The 23,745-nt window shown below is 41.7% G+C and overlaps 1 protein-coding gene across 4 annotated transcripts in view; it reads left to right on the top strand.

The window, feature by feature from the left end:
- The window catches only part of IL15 (interleukin 15), a 117,501-nt gene extending 94,315 nt beyond the window's left edge, over window positions 1-23,186 (top strand). For 3 of the 4 annotated variants that reach the window (XM_054690348.1, XM_037497205.2, XM_037497204.2), the window contains 6 exons: window positions 14,043-14,183; window positions 15,156-15,253; window positions 16,627-16,711; window positions 19,090-19,134; window positions 21,380-21,517; window positions 22,805-23,186. In XM_054690348.1, the coding sequence (XP_054546323.1) occupies window positions 14,172-14,183; window positions 15,156-15,253; window positions 16,627-16,711; window positions 19,090-19,134; window positions 21,380-21,517; window positions 22,805-22,915 (489 nt within the window). In that variant the 5' untranslated portion in view covers window positions 14,043-14,171 and the 3' untranslated portion in view covers window positions 22,916-23,186. Of the gene's footprint in view, window positions 1-422; window positions 447-14,042; window positions 14,184-15,155; window positions 15,254-16,626; window positions 16,712-19,089; window positions 19,135-21,379; window positions 21,518-22,804 lie in introns of those variants that run through there. The other variant, XM_037497206.2, reaches the window with a different exon arrangement.
- The last annotated feature ends 559 nt before the right edge of the window (window positions 23,187-23,745 follow it).

Here is a 23,745-nt window from a genome sequence, read left to right as displayed (position 1 = left end):
TGTCTCTAGAGGGAGGCTTCCTTTCATGTGGGTATCCCATGAGGGATTTCAAAGCTGGAGTGGGAAGCAGGACTCAGCCATGCCCCTGAATGCACCCTCACGTCACTCCCACGGGGTGTCAGCCCCTGTCTGGAGAAGCCACCATACGTGCATCCTTCTGCCTTGGTTTCTCTGCCTTCCCACCCCCTTGGCTGACACATCTAGTAGCTTTGCTTATCTTTCTCATCTTAAAGGCAACTTGTCTCGCCTTCTTAGATGCTTGTTTTACTCTCTGATGTGGAGGAGACCAAGGTTCATTTCCGAAGTAGAAGTCCAGGAAAGCTGGGCAGTTGTGATTTTTCAGACAGGAAGTGACACTGATTTAGTTCTGAGAGGAGCATCTAGTGGTGAGAACAAAGCTGTCACTCAGCTGCTGGGCTCTGCTCCTGCACTGACTGTAACTTTGGGTAAGTGCCTTCTTTACTCTATTTCTCATCTTTAAATTGATGATAACATTATAAAGTTGTGACTAGAAAAAAAATAACTAATATATAAATAGCTTAGCACCATAATTGATGCTTTTCAGTCATCGTTCTCTTACTGTAATTATTAGTATTAGTAAATACCTATCCTTCACTTATATGCTTGAAGATGTAGAATATGGTAAAGTGATGACTCAGTGGGACATGCAGTTGGAAATAAAGTTGCCTGATTAAAACTTTGCAAGATCTGTAGAATTTGGGCATTTATCAGTAAGCACTGGAGAGACTTGATGTAATTTGAGTGATCATACAATATAAGTAATGTAGTTTCATAGTGACCTGTCAGGAGCACACAGAGATGACTCTCATAGCAAGATGTGTGATGATGAGAATCCAGCCTTAATGTGGGCGATCCAGGTGAAGTTGCTGCAGTAGCAGGAAGACAGTTATGGAGCTCAGGGAGAGGTTCTGGCTATTCCCAGCCATCACTGATGGATGAATCATATTGAATTTAAGAGAAATGGAGAGTTGTAAGATGAGGATGTTGTCTAAGCAGAAAAATTTTTAAGTTTGAGTGAGTCAATATCCGTTAGTCAGGGATTGACTAACTTCTTGTCAAGAGGGCTGGATATTTTAGTCTTTTGTGGGTCATATATGTCTCTGTCATATAATCTATTAAAATCTTTCTCTGATTGCTATTCTTTTCATAGTTTTTAAAAGTGAAGGTATAGAACAAACAAGTCACAACCTGATTTGCTCCATAAACTATTGCTTGCCAGCCCCCACTGTAGCTTATTGCAAAAGAACTAAACCTTGGCCGAGATGTTGGGGCAAGAGATTTAGGTTTCTCAATCTTTAGCAAATCTCTAATTTCAAAAATCATAAGTGAGCCTCATGAAATATGCAGTACTTTAATTAAAATTGATTATTGTGAAAACCAAATAATATATATAAAAGTTTCTCCACAAATTAGGTTTAATAAAATCCTGTCCTATTTCTTCTGAGCCCCATGAAATTACTTTCTAAGAATGTCTATCAACTAGATGCAAAAGTAATCCAACAAAGTTAGTATATACACATTTATAACCTTTTCTTTATTTGAATTTAACATAATAGCCTAAGAAAATTCTTAATTTGTTGGAAATGAATGCAGAATAAATTTTCACTTACTGGATGTCACAGAGACAAAAAGTGAAACTTTTGGTTGATGAGAGGATTGTGATAAATCCATAAGAATTACATCCACTCATTAGGCATCAAGAAATTAGAATTATTTATGTTTTAACTATAGGATAAAAAGGTTTATATTCTTTTTAAAATTGACCAAAGTGAAGGTATTATAGAAATAACTTAATAACAACAATTTGAGTTATTTAATTCTGTAGAGATTAACCAAAATCAATGGCATAATTTTTTTAAAAGATTTATTTATTTATGCATACAACAGCTGGGGTACAGGCCAGAGATATGGGAGGTGAGAGGAGTCACCAGAAACAGAGTGGGGAACAGAACAGGCAGACTGACTGAAGTACACTGCTGAGGGGAGCAGCGGGCGAGACAGGAGAGGTCTGCTGCACCATGTGGGTAGCTCTCTGGCCGGCCGGGGATCAAACTGGTGCTGCAGAGGCTGCAGATTGCTTCATAGTGCAGTGCTTAACCCCTTGTGCCACCAGGGAGGCCCAACATAATTTAAAGAAGATTCTTACCCCAGCCAAAATGAATAGGTTCATTGATTTCTTCAGTTAGATTATTAATAATTATGTATACTTTCCTTTTTGAATTTTATTGATCTTAAATTTGGCCAAGTCATTTTGCTTTTTTGCAAGATTTCCAGAGAAAGAGGTTTAATATTTTCCTGTCACAACTTAAAAATTACTTTGTTTTATTTAAGATGATGCCTTGTTCCAGATAAACGTCTGAAAAAGAGTGTTACTTTTTTAGATGCAGAGTTCAGATACAGAAACTGGTTTTAGATAAATTCAACATGATGATCAGTTTCAGGCACTAAGTTTTCAGAAGGAATATTGATAAATTGGGTTTTACTTGGAAGAAGACAACGATATCCAGATATAATTCATGTGAAAAATAGTCAAAACAATGAGTGGAAAAGAAAGATTTTGGAGAGATTGAGCATGAGAGTTGGCAATCTGTGTATCTGTTTCTTAAATATTTACAATAGCAAAGGAGGGAACAGTTCATCCTATCCATCCACCAAAACATCCAACCATCCATCCATCCATCCATCCATCCATCCATCCATCCATCCATCCATCCATTCATCCTTTTAAAAATATATATATATAAATATATAATGTGATAGGTTTTCACATTTGAAAATAAAGAAAAAACCTTCTTTATGTTAGTCACCATGCATGTATTTGAGACACAAAGTGAGTTAGAAAGTCCTACCTAAAGAAGCTCATAGTCTAATGGGGAGACTCACAGTTTTGTGGGCGCACTTATTACCTAGTAACCTAATTGGCCTTTGTTTTCTCCTCTGCAAGTCTGGGTAATAATAACTCGCTCAAATGGCTGTGGTTATGGTTAGAAAGAATGTGAGATCATGAGGAGCACTACAAAGTGCTACATAGAAGGTTAGAAGACTTTGTAATTTCAATGAGGGAGTGACTGACAAGAGGTTACCAACTCATTTCTTAAGCTTGTTATTTAAATTTTTATTTGTAGTGAGTCAGGTGTCTTTTGCTGTGTAACAAACCACCCAATCATTCAAAGCCACATCACTTAATAATTCCTCTTGGCCTGTAGTCTGGACTCATGCAAGTGTCCCTCACTCACGTGTCTGGTTGGCTGTGGTCTGAGCTTTGCTCTCCGTGTGGTTTCTTTATTTAGCCATCCAGTTGGGTTTTCTTTCTTGATAACAGAAGCATTCCAAGGTGGAGAAGACAGGGGGCCAGGCCTCTTGGGGCCTCTTGGGGCCACATCCTCTCAGTTGTAACAAGTCATAACAAGTCATTTTTTCTGCCACATCCTCTCAGGAACTGTGCCAGGCCAGATAACTGGGAGGGGAAATAAACGCCACCTCTCTCTGGAGGAGAGTTGAAGTCACATGGCACAAGGTGCAGAGGAGGAGGCCTGCTTGTGCCCTGTGACCTTCCTTATAACCTGATAGCTTTTCACATTTGATAAAATACAAACACATTGTTTATATACAGTGGGTAAACAGTGGTGTGGGCATATTTGTTTATTTAATTTTGTTTTTTAGTTACATTAGGAGCAGATGGTCAAATTAAGTAAGAGTGTTTAAGACCTTCTGTAGGGTTCATAGTAATTAGTATTTGCATTTAAGAAATATTGCAACAAATTATAATTGATATGTGAAGAGTAAGGATTTATCTGTGTCTATGAGAAAATCTAATAGTTTCAGAGTTTTTATAGTCTCATTAGTTGATCATTACACTGTCTTCAGTAGTTTAATAGTAAATAAATTCTCTTTTATTAGCTGTCACTTTTATTCCTTCATGACAAAAAAATAGATATTTTAAAATTCAGTTTTCCTCTTATCATGGCACTTAAGCAAGGCTTAGAAACAGAGAGTGCAGATAGGGAGTGATTTTGTTTTCTTTTTTGTTTTCTTTCTTTATTTATTTTTAAGATTTATTTATTTATTATACAAGCACTGGGTACAGTCAGAAGCGTGGCAGGGTGAGAAAATTCACCAGAGCCAGAGCAGGGAGCAGAGCAGGCAGAAGGGCCTAAGTACACTGCTGAGGGGAGCAGCGGGCGGCAGGAGAGGTCTGCGCGCCATGTGGGACCCTCCTCTGGTGTCTGGGGATGGAACTGGCGCTGCAGATGCTGCGGGCAGCTTCGCAACCCAGCACTCAACTGCTGCGCCACCGGGGAGGCCCTTCTTTTTTGTTTTAATCTCCTAGTTTTAATATCATTTCTGACTGGTTAGTCTCCTCACTTTTTAAATGGCCTCACAACAAAATGTCATTTTGCTACATTGATCTTTCCTTGTTATTTTGTTGTCTTGGTGGCTTCATATGCCACAATATCTTGAGATTATGTGTGAACACCCACAGACAAACTTGTCCATTTTGCTAGAAACAAAGCTTTTCAAACATTTGGGAGTCGTTAGAATTTTCCATTGTAAAATATTCCCAGGATCTAGACTGAACACAAGACTTAGGACATAAAAGCAGGAAGTGCACTTGCTCACTTCCTCTTTGGGACTGCGTCACTAAAAAAACAATGATAACACAGCAAAACTATTCCAGTTTACAGACCATTGTCTATGTTGATTATAGTCTCTAGTCATATGAAATGGCTTTCTTTTTCTTGAAGATGCAGTAGAATTTCTTAGCTCCTGGGCATTGGTCCCGTGGTCCCCTTAGCCTGAAATGTTCCTCATCTCCTCACTTAAGAATTCTTCTTGCCCTGCAGTCCCAGCAACTCCGGGGGTGCCATGTCCTCCAGAAAGCCGTGCCCAGGCTAGGCCCCTGGGTGGCCTGTTTGCACAGGCTGCCTTCCCACACATGTCATTGCTGTGAGCTTGGACTCAGTCCAGGCTGTGAGCAGTCTCCTGCTAAACTGTGACAGTGATGAAGACAGCTATGACCTTGACCTTGATCACAATGGTATCTTCTCTTCATGGTACATTCCTCAGAGTCCTGTAGCAGGCAATCCATATTTGTTGAATGAATGCTTTTTCGATTGATGCTAATAAAATTTCCCTCTTTATGTATTCTTCATTTAGATACAACTATAATAGGAGTCCTACTTTCTGGGCCAGGATCCCTGGATGTTTGGCAGTGAAGCAAAACCAACATACAATGACCTTTTTGCTGTGTGCTATATGTTTTGCTGATAAACACACCTTAAGACTTGTTAACTAAGATTCATGCTCATTTCAGCATCTTTTGCACATTTATGCTACTGTAGTTTCTCTCCTTATTTATAATCTTTTCAGAGGTAATCGAGTTGAATGGTCATTTTTCCTACAGCAGTGTGCTAAGGGAACTGCAAAAAATACAGGCTATCAAGAACAATACTATTCTCCATCATACAAAGCTTCCATTAACTGGAGACCACATGGATGTTTAGAAAGCAGAATATTGGATCCGTTATACACAATGGAAAAAAAAAAAAAGAGATGTTGTGTTGATTTTAGATAATATAAACACATATATGACATGTATTTCTTAGACTCTTGACTATAACCTTTTTTGAGAGAACCATTGATTTCTATGTGGACAGTTTTAAAAATTTTCTTTCTCTTAAAAATAATCATAGGAGGGCCTCCCCTAGTGGCACAGCGGTTGAGCGCTGGGCTGTGAGGCTGCCCGCAGCCTCTGCAGCACCAGTTCGATCCCCTACCACCAGTGAGGGTCCCACAAAAAAAAAAAATCATAGGAATCTGGTTTTTTTTTCCTCCATGATTTAACAGGTCAGGCAGAGCCTCATAGATGTTTGCCTGCTTAGTTGTATTAGGACCAGAGTGGATTGTGTGTGAAAACGAGTGTAATCCTGATCTACTTGATAGCTAAGACATCCATGAACCTCATTTTCCCCAACTACAGAATGAGCAGTTCCAAATTTCTATTATTCTAGACACATCTCCTAGGACATATTTTGATCAGTTTCCAAGTCTCTGGAAATATTTATTTTGTTTTGACTGGTTAGAAAATTGTTTGTTGGATCTCATAAAGATGTATGAAAAATTTTACAGATGAATGTGTATGAATATTATAGAAAATTGATTGGAAGGTGCTTGGGACTTGCCATACTTCATCAAGTTATGGGATCGTTTTTCTTTCTTCCTACAATACAATTCTTGCTTGGATTCTAATTATTTGCATACCCTGCTCTTCTCAAATAAGTGTCCTATTTTTTATTCTTTGCTTTCTCCAGAAATATTTATTTTGCATCTTAGTGGTTCACATTTATGCAGAATTGTTCCTACTTTAATGAAACATTAATGTTTATGCTCTCTGGGATTAAATTACCAACATAGGAAAGCACAGACATCAGAGTATTAACTGCAGCCAGTGTGTTTACACATCATCTTAACAAAGTTGATTTTACCTTCCTTTGTGAAATGTTATTATAGGAGATGCCAGGGTTATCATGCTGATGCACTTCCCCCCAAATTCATGGCCCAACTGTGACAAGTCAGTATCCACGTGATGTTTTCAAGAGTTAAAAAAAATTAAATGAGCAGTTAAATTAGAAATGGGGGGCTGTACCCTAACTTCTCTCCCTGGAAGGGGGGCTCTTATGGGCAACATGCACATAGGGAATGATTTTCCTGGTAATAAAGTTTGGAAAATAGCAGCCCAAACAGAACCAAACTATTTATGCTGTCATTCAGCATACAGAGAACAAAAAGAGTTTCGACTGAGCAAGAGCCTCCACCGCCATAGAGTTGCAATGATGCCTTAGTGCGAGAAGAAACAGCTGTTTATCTGTTTTCCTTTTGGTTTTATTTTCCTTTTACACTGCCATTCTGTCAGTACGTGACTTCATAAAGCTGTAGGATTCTGCTAGGAAAACTACCAAGTCCATGTGCTTTGGAAGCCAATGTGTTGATTTTCTAGCTGGATGGAGATGTTTTATTATAGCTGGAGGGAGAGTGTGACTGTGGGTGGTGGAATCCCATGTCCAGAAGAGAGCGATCTCCTTCCTGTGTTTCATGTGCACCATCCTGCAGGATGAATATTGTATTACTACTTTTATTTTTTGTTGTTGATGTCTGAATAGCTGAGACTTGTCAGATGGTTCTGTTTCTGTCAGATGCTTGATGGAAAGTTCTGTTGCAAAGCCTCCTTTGTGGAGATGGCTTTATGTTTTGACTATAAAGAAAAATCTCGTAAGATTTAATTGGAGATCATCTTTATGAGTTGTCACCCTGTGTGCTATTAGAAGCTCAGATCCTGAGTGTTAGTTTCAATTCAGAGCTGTGTGCACTGTGTAAATCTTTGGGATACACCTTCGACTTAACCATTTTCATCCTACAGAAACTCCCATCAGCCTCCCCTCTTCAGAGACACAAGCTTTTTGTGTGTCTTCTTGGATAGGTACATGGTCAAGGACTGTGCATCACGTATGTTCAATAGTTCCCTCTGTATTACCGTAGGCGTACCTCCTTATAAGTGTCTCATGCCAGATAGTCATCCATCAGTATGAAATGAAACATATTGGGGAGGTATTTTTATTGAAACTTCTAGTGCTCCACTCATATTAACTTTGTGACCACGATGCCCTGGGTTTGTATCCATATTGGCTGACATCTATGATACTCAGTTCATCCAGTACACAACTGTGTTATCACCTACATGAAGCAGAGCCTGATGGGAGGATTGCCTTCCATGGCTCTAGATTTTTCCTTCTCTCCCCAGAATGGCTTGCAATTCTTGCTCTGAACTCTGACATGAGATGCTCTGGGAAACACAATATCTTTTCTTCTTTTGTATCATTAGGAGTTGGTATGTTTAATTAACCTGAGTACAAAGAAGGAACATGAGTAGTTTCTTCTTAAGGGTTACAGAATTCATAGCACTTTTTGCTTTGCCTGGAAACAGGTTGCTTAGCATCTAGAGGGAGTCTAAACTCTACAGATATGTTTTCACAGTTTCCTTGAACAATAAATAAATAAGAGAATAAGTGGCAGTCGGGACAGTCTCTCTCATTGTGTCTTCCTGGGCCCTGGTAGCCCAGACTTCGTTGAAATGCTCTAAATGGGAAAAGAATTTTCTCGCATCTTCTTTTCTACTAATGGTGTTTATTTGATGTAAATATTCAGTTCTAGCCCAGTAATGGGGGCCTGAGGGAATCAGAGTGAAATCACATGATTCTTAATATATTTTTCATTCCCATATTCTTTATGTTTCTTGTATTTCTACTGAAAACTGAAAAAACTTGTTTTCCAAACTCAGCTCCTCTGCATGGCCTTTTTACCCTGTGACGGGTCCTTTTTTCTCTTCAGATAATAACCTGCAGGATAACTTCGGGTGCTCAAGTGGAGTCATTAATTGGCTTTATAAGGGTTGTTAGTGCAGAAAGCGTGTCCTCTCCAAAGGTTGTGTCTGACTCCTGGACATCAAGTGACCCATTTTGTTATTCCCGAGAGCAAGAGCCATTATTTTCTTTTGGCAACATACAGACTGTGCATTTCAATTTGATCCACAAACTTATAGCTCATGTTGGAGTAAATTCTGCTGAGAAGTGATTTTTCTAGACAATTGTTCACATTTTTTGATTAAGCATCAACATTAGATGCAACATTTGAATGGGAATACTGCTCCGTAAAGATTATTAATGAGAGACTCTGATTCTTTAGTGTACTTTTCCCCTTTCGGAAATAGTTTTTGCTGAACTGTGGGCTTTTCCTCAACACTTGTTCACAGTTAACAAGTTTAACTTTGACCTTTGCATGTAAATGATTAATACATTGATATCCAGCTTCATTCTCCTTGCATAGGCCTCCGTTTTCTTAAATTAAGATTCATTTTCATTGAAAGAAATTGTGAAACTAGGGAAACTTTCCTTATTGGCAACTCTGAATTTCCTTTGCCTAATCGAACCTTAGAAAATACTGATCATTGAATTTCAAACATAAAATTAACTTATCTAGTTACACATTTCGCTTTTGATCAAAACTATTAAAATATAGAGGACTAGCTAGAATTTGGTTTAAAGGTCAGTGCAGCCCCCTCTGTGCAGCTACCACACACATGCAATAGGAAAGTCGTCACGTGACCAGTTACAGCAGCTCTGTGAGAGCAGGGACGACGCATCCTGTTGACCCACCCTTGCAGTCACCAACATGTGAGGTGTGGGGACAGGTGTGTGTGCGCCCCAACAACGGTAGCTCCCCTGGATGTCAGGGAGAGGTGAGAGACCAGGTGTTGTAATAGAAGCCACATGGGCCTGGCATCTGCTCTGGGTCTTCCCCTAAATGTACCGCAGGAACCCAGAGCCCCTTATTTAAAAATGGGCCACTTGTCCCTAGTCTGATGATCACGGCCATATTCCCAAGTTCACCCTCTCATTTAGGTAGGGGAGTGAGAGTTATAGTAAGGCGGAGAAGGTGGTGTTGAAGGGAAAGAACAAGACTTTAGTCTGCGGAGGGTGGGTACCATTTTTTGGAAAAAAGAAAGCATCACTCAGTTTTCACTTATCTATACTCCAAAGGGGGCTTTAACCCAGACAGCCTGTGAATGGATTCGTAGAGAGATTCAGTGATGACCAGCATCGGCAGGCCGGTCCAAATACAGCAATGGTATCAGGAAAGGAACTACACATAAAGAAGGGACAGTACCAAAGAGAAGCTTCCAGAGAGAAGCTTTTGTCAGGCATATGGGCTGGAAGTCTGGGAAATTTTCTACTAGGATCTCAACTGATTATGACCCAATCCTGTACTTTCCTAGCCAGTAAATAACATGGGGGGCTTAGCTTGAAACCAACTACAACCTTTGCTCTTGAATAATCGACAGTTTCTCCTTTCTTAAGAAGGGTGACCAGGAATCAAATTAGGGTAATCGTTTGTCAATAGGTAAGCAACTGGTCTGTTTACACTAATATTTAATTTTTTCCTCTTCAATGATGCATTGAACCACCAATAATTCCCGGTACGTATATCAGGTAACACCACTAGTCTTAGAATCGAAAGTTGCACTCACTGCTCAGGTGATCAAATCAGATTCTTCAGCTTGACTTTGGAGGGCCCGGGCAAGACAGCTCCACCCTACCTATTCATGTGTATTTCCTTTGACTTCCTTCAGCCCTTTTTGATGGATGCCACCTCCTAGCTTCTCTTTTTCTCCAGTGGTATTTTTTTTTTGTGCTGAGTCCATGGGGAAAATGCAGCTTGTCACTGCTGGAAGTCAACTGAATAGATACAGGGATTGAAGCTATAACACACACTCTATTTATTTTATTTTTTTCAGTGAATTGGCATAATTTAATTAATTAATTAATTAATTTATTCATTCATTCATTTATTTTTTTACAATATTTGATTTCTCCCCTCAGATGTAGTCCCCCCCAATCTCCCACCACCACGTCACCTGTGAAATGTCACCTTATTCCCTTCTGCTCTTCCCTCTCCTGTTTTGACGCCTCTCCCATCCCTTCTATATGCCTCAGGTCTATAGTTTGCCTGCGAGTTATGTCTTCTTTTTCCTAACTCTATGTTTGCTTTCCCTATGTTCCTCCTAGAAGTGAAACCATCAGATAGTTTTTTTCTTTTTTCCTTCTGACTTATTTCACTTGCGCATAATCCCTTCCAGCTCCATCCATGTTGCTACAAGTGTCATGAGTTTATCTTTTTGATTGCTGATAGTATTCCATCATATAACATATACTTTATTCTCAGAAAGCCAGGGATCTGAGAGAATGGGGGTTTATCTTGTCCCCCCCAAACCATTTTATTTTAAAGGTTTATTTTTTATTTATACAAACACTGGGGTACAGGCCAGAGGCGCAGAGGGTGAGAGAATTCACTAGAGACAGAGCTGGGAACAGAACAGGCAGAAGGACTGAAACACATTGCTGAAGGGAGTAGCAGGTGAGACAGGAGAGTCTGCTGCACCATGTGGGAATCTCCCTGGCCGGCCGGGAATCGAACCCATGCTTCAGAGGCTGTGGACAGCTTCACAGCGCTGCGCTCAACCTGCTGCGCCACAGGGGAGGCCCCAGTGCCCCCTCCCACCAAACCATTTCTAACACCTCATCTCAAGCTGACCTTTTGGTGAACTAAACCAAGAAAGTTAACCATAAGCGAACTTCCCACCACAGCAGCCCATCCAGTGGGTGCCCTGGTCTTCCTGCTTTCCCCAGGGTTTGTTGATGACCCCTTGGTCACCTTGACCCGGTACATTCTGTTTTCCTGGGCCTGGGAAAACATCTTTGTTCTCCTGATGACATGAGTGCCCCACACTTCTCCAGGCATCTTTGGGGTAGGACTCTCAGTTCAAAATAAGAGTCTCATTTCAAAGAAAATAGGTTATTAATCACATGGTTTTTGCACACAGCCTGTGGGGTGTGCGTGCATGCAGATTCCTGTACTAGGTATGGGCCCCCTGCCTCGTCCCTAGCCCCTGTCAATATCTTACTCACGTTGCAGTACTAACCTGAATTGCCACTGAAGAGGACCAGGGGTGCTGAGGGACCCTGAGATTCTTGAGTTCTACCCAGGAAGGAGTCAAACAGAAGAGTTACAATGACGCTGTGTTGTAGGTGAGAGGACACACTCGTGAGGAGTATGCAGGCTCTAGGAGATTCCCATCTTGGGTCTTGAGGCTGTGGATATAAATATTTGCTGCATTCTAGGAGAGCAGAGCTCACAGATGGGCTCCTGATGGGTGCTTTTGACCAATTTTGTCAAACAACAGGGCAGAATTTGCAGATTTGGAGAATGAGATCTCGCCAGTTGTGTTTATCAAAAGCATCTGACCCCAAGCTCCTATTCTTCAGCTGTGACAGAAATTTACAACTAGTGGCACCTGGGATAAGATAAACTAATATGGTTTGAATCAAATGAATAGCTTTGAGTTACTTTGTTCTGAAATGTGCTGTTTTTGGAAATACTGGATAGGGGCATGTAGTGGCTGCAGCCATTGTACTAAATTCCTGTTCCGCCTCAGTACCACATCCAAAAAGCCTTCTCCGTGGGCATTACCATTCATTCACTCACCCTTACTTGTTATGCATTTATTCATGTATTCACAGTTAGCCCACAAATATTTATTGAGTATCCTTTATGTTACAGGTGCTGTCCTCGCCTAAATATGAATTTTTATTGCACCTACAGTCATATCCAAGCAGTCAAACAGTTTCTGGTTTAATGTTTATTTTACCTCCTTTATAAAACTGGCCCACAGAGGCTGTGAATAACCAGGCACAGAGCATGAGGCTGGCTCTCGGTGTCTGGTTTACTGCCCCGTAGCTCTGAGTTATTCAAGTCAGTGGCTCTCCTGTCGTGTCCTGTGAAGTGTTCCGCACCGTAGAAGACATACAGGTGAATGCACCTGGTGTATGCGTGTTATGGACATACGCCGAACAAATCGTCTCCTGCGGTCAACAGTCGAGAAGAGAGATCCTAAACCCAGGGTCCTGAGACTTCTAGAGGATTTAATGGTTTTGCTTCCGATGATTTTAGCTAAATTTTTGGATATTTGCTTTTGTGCCTTTTTCTAGGCGAGAGTGCATGGATTTCTAATGTTAAAGTGTTGATCATTAAAAACGGCTTAAAACAGGAACTCAGATTCTTAAAACAAATTCACAGCTAAAGAACAAGACCCATAGAAGAACAAAAGCGTCCGGGGTAACGATGGTTGGGCTTGGAGAGAGGCGCAGGGAGGTCTGTGATCACCTAAGACAGGCTTCCTCAGAGAGCCTCTGATTCTGCGGCTGCACTGCCTCACAGCCGCTGGCAGTCCAGACCCCTCCCTTGATCCCTCTGGGGAGAGTTGCTCTCAAGTGTGTGGAGGGGAGAGAAGAGGGAGCAGGGAGGGAGCACCTGACCTGGCTGGATCCCCTGAAGCCATTCTCTGAGGAGACTGTAAGATGGCGGTTCTTTCCTTTTCTCACAGCACTTTTCTCTTTACATGCTCTGCTAGCTGGATGTTTTGTGAACTCAGGGGTTTTAGGCCAATGCCTTTTGACCTCAGTCCTTCGATGTCATGCTCCTTATTTGCATTTTCATCCAGTATGTCAGGAAATTCTGTTGGTTCTGTCTTAAAATATCTACAGACTCCAATGCACCTCCATATCTCCACACCGCCCCGCCCTCTGAGGCCATCACCATCTATATGAGGTCCTGGCCTGGCAGTGTTATAGGACAAGGAGAGGGGTAGCCCAAGCCCCGCAAACCTGCCTATTCTAAGTGGGTTCTGCCATCCGCCGCATCAACACAAAACGTATGAGACTTTAATGGGAAGGAACTTTAATAAAACTAGGAAACAATACAGGAAAGGCAAAGAGTCTAGTTTCTAAATAAAGCACCCAAAGTTACCCGTCCCCTCGTGGGTAAAAGTCCATCCATATGGGATCGGCCCAGAACAAGGCCCCAAAGCCCGCCACAAGTCTAAAGCATCTTCCAGTGGGGACCCACAGAAAAGGGTCACAAACAACTGGACAAGCCCGGAAGGAAAAGAGCAAAATCAACATCAAGATAAAAGCTGCCATTGTCACCTCCCCACGGGTCTCACCCACATCTGTGTCACCCAGTCCACGACCAAAAGACAAGCGCAGTTTCTTCACGTGTCTCTAGGCTCCACGCGCCTCCTCCAGGTCTCCTGGCTCCATCCTGCTTCCTTCCTCAGTCTCTTCTGCAGCTTCTTCTCTCCCTGCTCAGCTCCACCCTTCCTTGGGTGGGGCAGGGAAGCTGGAACCTCCCCCTTTCCTGGGGACCACCCTGTTACAGCAGGAGTCTGCTTCCATCCTGGTCGCTGTCCTCCAGCCTGTCTCAGCACGGCTCCCCCAGTGCTGCTGAGCTCACCCTTTAAAATTGTTGTGAGGAGAGAATTTGGTGCATGTGTTAAGTGACTAGTAGAGCGTGTATGAAGAAGTAAGTGCGCAGTAAATATTAACCCTCTGCCCTTTCTCTCCCCCCACCAGTCCACCTGGGGTTTTGATGGGGCATCCTTTCCTGTGGGCCGCACTGCGTTCTGGATGGACGGCCGCTGGCAACCCATCGGCATAGCCAGCTCTTCTTCGATACTTAAAGATTGACCCTGGCCTTGAGTAATGAGAATTTCGGTAAGAAAACTTAGATGCAGATTGATTAGATAGATGGTACAATGACTTTTCTTAAAATGTCCCTTGACTCTCCCTTCACAGCAAATCCTATGACTCCTCTCTAAGGTTGTGGGATGTTGCTGACGTCTGTTCACAGAGGGGTTGTTTTTATTTTGAAAATAAATAAAAGTTTTAATAAAACTCTACTAAACCCGATAAGCTCCTCCTGCCTGTTGCGATAAATGTGTTGTTTCACTTACCTTGCCTTATTGTGTTCTTTAAATGTCTATTTACTCAGAAAATTGTGAAGTCTTTAAGGACAACTAGGCCTTATTGATCGCTCCATGTGACTAAGGGAATTCTTAGTGCTTAAGAGAGTAGTTCACTGCTCTCTGGACCTAGACAGTCTTCAAAGCATGAAAAAAAAAACAAACAGGCACAGTATCAAAACTCTGGGTGGTTCCAAGATCAGTGGCTTCCTAAATCACAAGAAAAGGGATTATTTAGTGCCTGTCAGGATGGGATAACTTAGTTGGTCCCCTTTCTATTCATTATTTCTCCAAATGACATTGCATAGAACTTCATATTATTATATGAAATGACTATATAACTAGTACACTTATAGTCGAAATTTATGTTACTAATCTCTGCTGTATATAAAATATTACAACTATTAGAAAGGAAAAAAGGATGTGAGGGAGGTTCAGGAAAAAAACATTATATTAAGTGATGCAATTAACATAGATGGCAAATTAGTAAATATGTAAATTTGTTTTTTTAATTATTGTCATTGAAATGCATCTGGAGAAATCTGTATTAAATAATTTTGCATGTCAGAAACAGCTGGAGGTGGAGAGAAAAGCAAAAAAAACTTAGCTTCCCTGTATCTTATAACAACATTCATTCTGAAATTGTAATAAGGTTACATTTTTGGATCTAAAATATGATTTGATATTTCACTAAAAAAATAACCATTTTGTCTATATTTTTCAGAAACAATATCTGAGAGGTACTTCCATCCAGTGCTACTTGTGTTTACTTCTCAACAGTCACTTCCTAACTGAGGCTGGCATCCATGTCTTCATATTCAGGTAACTTACCTCTAGACACGAGCGTCTCCCCAGCGGGCCACAGTCACCGTCCTCAGCCTCTTCTCCTCGAGCTGGTGCATGTTCAGTTCACTCGCATCCTCAGTGCTCAGCATTGCGTGTGAGGTCAGAAGGGGAGACTCATGGGAGGTTCCGTGAACACCCACTGAGCTTTTCTCTATCTGGGTGATATTGAAATGAGTGTTGTGTCCCCCAAATAAACTGGGACTCTTAGTATTTAAGATCTAACTTGGAGATACACAATAAATATATATGTATATATATACACATATATACACATATTTATTACATGAATTTATAATATTTAATTTATATATTTACTTGTTAATAGCCTGCACACTTTTCACAGCAGTAAAGAAACTATTTAGGACGCACGCATGTTACTTTTTAACCTGTCCCTGATGCTGATTTCTTTTATTCTTTGATCTCTGTCCTAGTTCAGTTTAAAACATTTTTTTTTAGTCAGAACTTTTGTTTTTCCTCCTAATAAATACCCGTATGTGTGCAAGCCTATTAGCTCTTTCCCCTGTGCTCATACAGCTGGCCCACGGCCCCCAGCTGGCCCAGAGCACCCGCCCTTTAGTGTAGCCAACTGTCAGCTCAGTTTTAGTACTCAAGCCTTTGTGGTGCGGGAGCCATAGGTGTGTGCAGGTAAATCTTTCTCACAGGAAAGGTGAGTGTTCGCTCTCAGGTTGCTGTGAAGGCCAGTCTGGATCTTTGCTCTTCCTGAAGCTCTGAGGACCACTTCTTAAGGTGCATTTAGTCTGATAGTAAAAGTCGACCTTACCAAAACGAGTAGTATGCGATTGTTCAGCTGACACAAGACATAAGTCTTCATGCTTATGAAAATAATTGCTAATTATTTTCATAATTAGCAGCATAGAAGGGCATGTCTACCCTACTGTGGAGAACATTTACTGTCAAGGTCATTAGATGAAAATGACTGTTACTTTTTTAGAGAATTTTACCAAATTATTAGGCTGAAAAATCTGTAGGAACCTCTACTTCAAGAAAACTGATAAGTCCTTGAGAAGCATTTGTTGAGTACAACCACACAGGGGGCCCTGTTTTGAATTTATTGTGATGAATTGCTCCAGGAAATTTGTAAATTTCCCCCCCGAATTAGGTTGACTCTGCTCTACCTTTGTGCACCCTTAAGTGAGCTTAAAGTGTCAAGGTGGACAATTTTATGTTCATTGTCCATATTGTGGACAAGGTGTTAGTGCACAAAGGAAGGCTAACACTCATCTTTCCACTAGTCAGAATAAAAAAATCTTATTGTTCTTTTCCTGCATTGACCACCAGGGCCACATTACACTCGTTCTCAAGGCTTTACTCTTTGCTTTTGCTTTCAGCTGTGTGAGTGCTGGGCTTCCCAAAACAGAGGCCAACTGGGACTTTGTAAGGCATGATTTGAAACAAATTGAAAATCTCATTCAAGTGAGTACTCATTTTGCCAATCTTTTTTTTTTAAATATTTATTTATGCATACAAGAGCTGGGGGTACAGGCCAGAGATGCAGGGGGTGAGAGGATCCACCAGAGATAGAGCGGGGAGCAAAACAGGCAGACTGACTGAAACATACTGCTGAGGGGAGCAGCGGGCGAGACAGGAGAGGTCTGCTCCGCCATGTGGGTTGCTCCCTGGCAGGCCAGGGATCAAACTCATGCTGCAGAGGCTTCGGATCGCTTCATAGTGCGGTGCTTAACCCCTTGCGCTACCAGGGAGGCCCGTTTTTTGCCAATCTTAATGAAATCTTACTTGAAACAATAATATTTTTGTAGAAATTTGTCACCTTGGTGAAGTCTCAGTTTAAGTCTTTCCCATACAATTTTCAGATCTTGATTTTCTTTAAACTCCATTTACAAGTGGCCCGGGATGAAGCACTCTCTTGTCCTTACAGCCAAAGATGCCCTTCCCCCACCAGAGGGACAGGTGACGTAGTGGCACTGGCAGGGGGTGTAGCCTGACCCAGGGAAGGGCTTGGTGCCCCGCGAATAGAGAACCTCTCTCCTACCTAGAGATACCTGAATGGGGGAGAGAACAGGGATCCCACTGACATAGTGACCAGGGAAATACCTTCTGCTCCCACTGGGCAACATTTTGGGAATTGTTGGAACTCCCAGGGGTACCAATGAATGAAGGCTTCCAGGTGAACACCACATTGATTCTGAAAACTAAGCTATCGTAGGTCAAAACCCATAAGCTAGACCTCAACAGGTTGACAGCATGTTGAAGATTTAAACAATACCAGCATCTCCTAATGTTGTAACCAAAGTACTAGAATGCCAAGAATGTGGAGAAATGTGGAGAAACCGTATCACTCATGTATTGCTGTAAGAATAGTCCCTCTAACATAGTTCAGCGGTTGTTTATAGGTCAAAATATACCTTTACTATTGATTCAGCAATTACACTCGAACATTTAAATCAGAGCAATGAAAACTTACATTCACACAAAAAATATACATAAGAATGTTCATACGACTTGATGGATTATAGCTAAAGACTGGAAACAACCCAAGTGTCCTTCAAGAGGTAAACAGGTAAGCTAAGGTACATTACATCACGGAATACTGAGCCATAAAAAGGGATAAACAACCAAAGTTGGATGGAGCCACCAGATGATCCAAGTTGGATGAAGCCAGAGTATTATGATGTGTGGGATAAAAATTGGTCTGGGTGAACAAAAACCGTGGTAGCTCCATGCAGGGGATACTCTTAATGGATAGAATGAAATACACTATCTAGCCTTGAAAAGACATGGAAGGAACTTAAAAGCATATTGTTAAGAAGCCGATCTAAAAAAATAAAAATACGTAGGGTATGATCCCAGTTATATTCTGGAAAAGGCAAATCTATGGAGACCGTGTGAAGATTAGTGGTTGCCACGGGTTAGAGGAGAGGGAGGGATAAATAGGAGAAGCACAGGCAATTTTTATGTCAGTGAAATTATTTTATATGATACTGTAAGGATGGACACATGTCATTATAAAATTCATGGAATGAATAAAAGAGTGAACCCTAATGTAATCTATGGACTTTGGTTAAAAGTGTGTCGATATTGACTCATCAGCTGTAACAGATGCACGACACTAATGCAAGATACTAATAATATGGGACACTGGGGGAGTGAGTAAGGAGTTATCTGGGAACTCTGTATATTCCATTCCTGTTCTGTAAACCAACTGCTCAAACAATAAATATCTTTTCTGATTTCTATTAATTTTTCCAAAAAGCCAATCTCGAAAGGTTACATGCTATTTGAATCCATATATGTTATATATATATATATATATATATATATATATAGAGAGAGAGAGAGAGAGAGAGAGCATTCTTGACATCACAGCATCATAGGAATGGCTGCCAGGGCTTAGAGAGATGGGGTGATGAAGGAGGCTGAGTTTGGCCAGAAGACTAGGAAGACCCCTAGGGTGGCGGAGCTGCCCTAAATGCTAAGTGCAGTGGCGGCCACCTGAATCAATCACCTGATAATTTGCTTGGAACTGCACACATACACCCAACAGTGCACATAAGAATGTAAAATCTGAACAAGGCAGATGGATTGTACCCATGTCAATTTCCTTGTTGTAATATTGCACTATGTTTATGGAAGCGGCTCCCCTGGGGGCCATTGGGTGAAGGGCACCAAGGATCCCTCTGTATTTTGTCTTACAATTGCACGTGCATCTACAATAACCTCAATATAAAGAATTTGATTTCAGAAGCTTATTTTAATGTTTTCAGCCGGCTGTTTTCATTATTATCGAAAACACAGAGTTATTTTTCTTATTATCTAATTTTGTTTCCTTTCAGTCTATACACATGGATGCTACTTTATATACTGAAAGCAATGTTCGTGTAAGTATAGTTTTTTTAAATTGTTATACTTTCATTTTCAAAAAGCTTTTTAAAAAATATATTTTCATGAATTGACTGAAATATATAGAGTGTTTAACTTTTGGTTTGCTCTTGGAACATATGATCAGTGAATTTTATGAATAATTCTTGAGGCTGAGGGATTTGGAGACAGAGAGCTGGGTGGATATTATTGAAGTAATGGTGCCAAATGAAAATACAAATAAAAGCCTTTTCCATCAATGTCAAACAAGACATATTATACATTTTGGTGATGCAATTAGATCCATGATGCAATTAAATGCAATAATCAATTTAGAAAGTACCAGCAGATCACTTATTTCCAGTGCTGTAGTAGACTACCACTTCCATATATTTACAAATAGCTAAATATATTCATCTCCTCCATTTTGTACCAATCTCCACAATTATCAGCAAAAGATTCTGGCTGGTTACTCTGTGAGAAGAAACAAACGCGGCCCAGAAAATCTTCCAGAATTCACAGTTATCTTGCACTTGTTTCATTAATACCCTGACATTGCCTCAGGCAGGTATAATTTCAGCCCTGTTGCTAATCCTTTCTGTCTGAATTGGCTTCTAAAAACCAAGAAACAAATCACTGACTTCTCCACCTCAAGGAGAGCAAACGCGGTGTTTGTTGTACGTGTTCAGAACAATCGGTCCTCTGTCTATTTTCCCTAAGAACTTCTCTGAAATAGAAGGCTCTGCCCCCACCCGGGTTTCTAAGAATTGGAAAGAAGCCATCCTCAGAAACTGAAAGAGACAGATATCATCAACCCAGGGGAGAGCGCTGCTGTACTGAGAAATTGTCTCTCTCCCTTGCCTTGAACATGCTCCCCGTTTTTCTTGCATTTTTTCGAAGAAGAAAGCAGTCAATTAACCACCAGCACTTGCATCCTGAGATAGCTTTTCCGCGGGAAGATAACCTTGCTGTGCTGGGGCGGTAGAGAAAAGCTGAGGTGGGAATTCGGCTTGAAGCCTGACGGAGCCACCTCCCAGCTGGATCACCTGGGGAGTCGCAGACGTTTCTGAAACTCGGTTTTATTATTTATTTTAGTCACGATTTTATTTGGCCGGGGTGACAGTTTTAGCCTTGCAGTTCTGGGCAGTGCTGTGGGGGAGCAAGGGTGTCTTGTCAGGGCCCAGGGCATGGGCGTGGACCTTCCCTCCTCCACTCCTTTATTCAGCGCCTGAGGGTCCGGGCCAGCCTCAGAGAGCCCAGAGTCAGACCAGCCACACTCACATCCCCAAGGGCACAGAAAATGTTTCTTTCTTCTTTCAAGTTCAGTTTTTGTTAAAGTGACTTGCTGTGGGAAATATGTCCTGGCGTGTGTGTACACGTGTGTAGGCCGGTGTGTGTGTGTGTGCGTGCACGCACCTGTGCGCACACAGTACTTTAAAGGCACCCTGCTTTGGCCAGCCTGGCAGGAGGCTCCTGTTTTGACTTTTCTAATAAAGTTCTTGGAATCATATCTGTCTCTGGAACTTTGGAACTTGTAGGAATGTTATGATAGCAGCTGCCACCCTTTGCAATGTCAAAAGTACAATCTGATTCTAAAATCCCGCCATATACTCTCTGTGGGTGCTCTGAGAGTCGAAGGCCGGCCTCGTCACCTTTCACACGGAGCCCAGGCTCTGGGAGCGCTTGGCGTGGGCCCCATCGTGCTCTTAAACCTGTCGTTGGCCTCCTAGATTGTTTTATTGTCAGTTTATTTTGGTTTTAATTTCAAAGCTGAAAGAGAAAAAAAAAATCAAATTGCTTCCTATGTGAAATTTCCTAGGGGTATTCTGTTTCTTTATAAAATATTTGGATTGGCTTTTTATCACCTGCTATTTTGTCTTTTTTCCTAATTGTGGTAACAATGGTTGACAGCACTGTCTGTGGTTCAGAGGTGCGGGATCACACCCTTCAGGTGCACGTCACCATGCCCCCTGCCCCAGGCACCCACAGTCCTCTCCACAGGCCGTTGGGACCCTCTTCCTTTGCTCCCCCTGCACCCCCTTCCTCTGGTAGCCTCAGTTCTACAATCACTTGCAGGGTTTGTTTTGGCTCGGGTTGGCCGTTCCTTTGTTTGTTTTTTTCTGTCCTCCGCGTGAGTGAAACAATCAGTGTGTGTCTTTCTCCTTCTGACTTATTTCAATATTTTTAAAAAATCAAAACACATCTGTAAAAATGAGCGCTGAGAAAATGGTTTTTTTTCACAATGCTTTGTAACTCTCGTTTTAGCCTGATTGTAAAATCACAGCAATGAAGTGCTTTCTCTTGGAGTTGCGTGTGATTTCACAGGAGTCCAAAAATAACAGCATTAAAGAACTCGTGGATAACCTTATCATCCTGGCAAACAACAGCTTATCTTCTGATTGGGTGAGTTTTCTAGTAGCTCACAGAGCTATGGCAGGTGTTCAGCTGAGGCTTGATTGGGGGCAGCTTTAGCTGGTTACCGAAGGGAAACTGGGGAGTAGTAGTTCATTCCAGTGGAGGGGCATCCAGCAGGGCACAATCCCAGTGTGCACACAACCCTAAACTGTTCGTTCATGTATTCATTCAACAAACATCAAGTACTTTGCGCCACCAGTGTGCTAGAGAGATGGTGCAAACCAGTCAGTTTGCTGAGCTCATAAACCTCACTGACCTGGTTTATTGCCAGGTACGGTGTGTAAACTCTCATCTAATTACAGAGGGCTTATGACTGTGTGCCAGACATTGCTCTTTGAAATTTAAACGATAGCTCTGGGAATGCTCACAATGCATCTGTAAGATAGTGATCCTGGATCCGAAGGTTGAAGAAATTGGAGCACTGTGATTGGCTCACTTCCTACAATCTTGGCAGCTGGTAAAATGGGGAGCCAGCTGCAAACCCCAGCAAGCGCCACCCAGAGTCTATCCTCTATCCACTGAAAGGATAGATGCTGCAAAAACAGCATCAAGCAATATTAGAATAATTTGTTGTATTCGCTTCAACCAGCAATGTCTGGGTGAAGCTGAGGTGCCAGACCCTGTGTCACTTGGGGGGAAGCAGAAACACTGGTGGTGTAACAAGGATAGAACTTCATGGAGTCAGTGTAACACGTCCTGTGATCAGAGGGCTCGTCTAAACAAGGGCTTCTGAGGACATAGAGAGGGGACAGAGAGTCCAGCCTGGGGCTTCCCTGGTCCAGGAGAGCCTTCCTACTGGAGACAGCCCCGCGCCACTGTAGGTGTGAGTAAGCAGTAGGTAAAGTAGGACGTGTGGGCAGGTGGCGAGAACAGCAAAGGCAGTGAGGCATCTGATACATTAGGGGTGCGTGAGGGGAAGGCCTGAGCTCAGTGTGACAGTGGAGGCAGTGGGAACAGCAGTGAGGAGCAGGCAGGGAGCCTGTGCGGGCAGGATGTGGGGGCTGCGCACTGGGTGGCTGGCAAGAGCGCACTGGGGAGCTCTAGCAGAAGTCCCTGCTTTGTTGTGACGGCTCATTTTCCAAGCCCTTGATTCATTCAAAGAAAAATAAACCCATGTCCAACCCCCCTGTTCTCTTTTTTTCACATTCTCCCTAATATATTAATTTGCCAAAGTGCCCACATCTCAAGCTCTCACATGTGGTTCATTGAGGTGCTCTTTCCAGGAAAGAAATTCATTAGATTTTCTAATCTAATCCTTTTCTTTTTCTTTGGCAGAATATAACAGAATCTGGATGCAAAGAATGCGAGGAACTGGAGGAGAAAAATATTAAAGACTTTTTGGAGAGCTTTTTACATATTGTGCAGCTGTTCTTCAACTTATCCTGATTGCCACTGACCCTCTGCAGTGTTTCTTTTATTAATAGACATCTTCCCGCTGCTTGGAGGCAACCCCCCAACACTGCATTTCATATGTGCTGCCCACACACGTTTGTCCAGCAAGAAGAAGGCCATCTTGGATCAGGTGAACTCTTAGAAATGAAGGCTGAAAAATGTTGTCGAAGAGTTTGATGTCTATGAACTGTCTACAGAGTTATTTGTTTCTAATTTATTATTGAAATTGTACATATTTGTATACTATTAAATGTTAAATAAAATGGTGTCCATATTTTTGTCCTTTGAAAATGCACTGATCTTTTGCCTCTTATGAGAAAATAAGGGATCTTTGTGCAAGGGAGACAGTGAAACCATTTAACCACTGGTAGGCTTAACATTGATGCTGCAGGTAAAAATGTAGCTTCCAACCAGCATGGAGCCCTGCCCCGCAGCTGCATTTCCTGTGGCTCCTGAAGAAAGTAGGTGTGGACCCTGTTACTGGTAGAAAAACACCTGTTGTGCGAGAGGGAAATAGCGAATCCCTGCCTCCAATCTCAGGCGATGGTGGCAATAATAAACCTTCAAGGATATGGAGAATTCTGTTTCAAATACTGTTATAATGGTATTTATATTTCATATTTTCTCAAGTACAGGTCTGTTATTTTCACTTCCACTTTGGCTTGTTTGTGGAATACTAATCTGCTGATTCATTAGGAGCAACCTTATTTGATAAAAATAATTGTGTGTGTGTGTGTTTATGTGTGTGTGTTCATATATGTCTGTAATATACTATCTGCAACTTGCAAGCTTGTTTGAAAGGGACTGATTAAAATGAAATCTTT

Source organism: Talpa occidentalis, unplaced genomic scaffold (genome assembly GCF_014898055.3).
Source record: "Talpa occidentalis isolate TD23 unplaced genomic scaffold, MPIMG_talOcc4v2.1 talOcc4.8, whole genome shotgun sequence".
Classification (NCBI taxonomy): domain Eukaryota; kingdom Metazoa; phylum Chordata; class Mammalia; order Eulipotyphla; family Talpidae; genus Talpa; species Talpa occidentalis.
The sequence above is the reverse complement of the archived record's forward strand: the minus strand, read 5'-3'. Positions and strand labels throughout refer to the sequence as shown.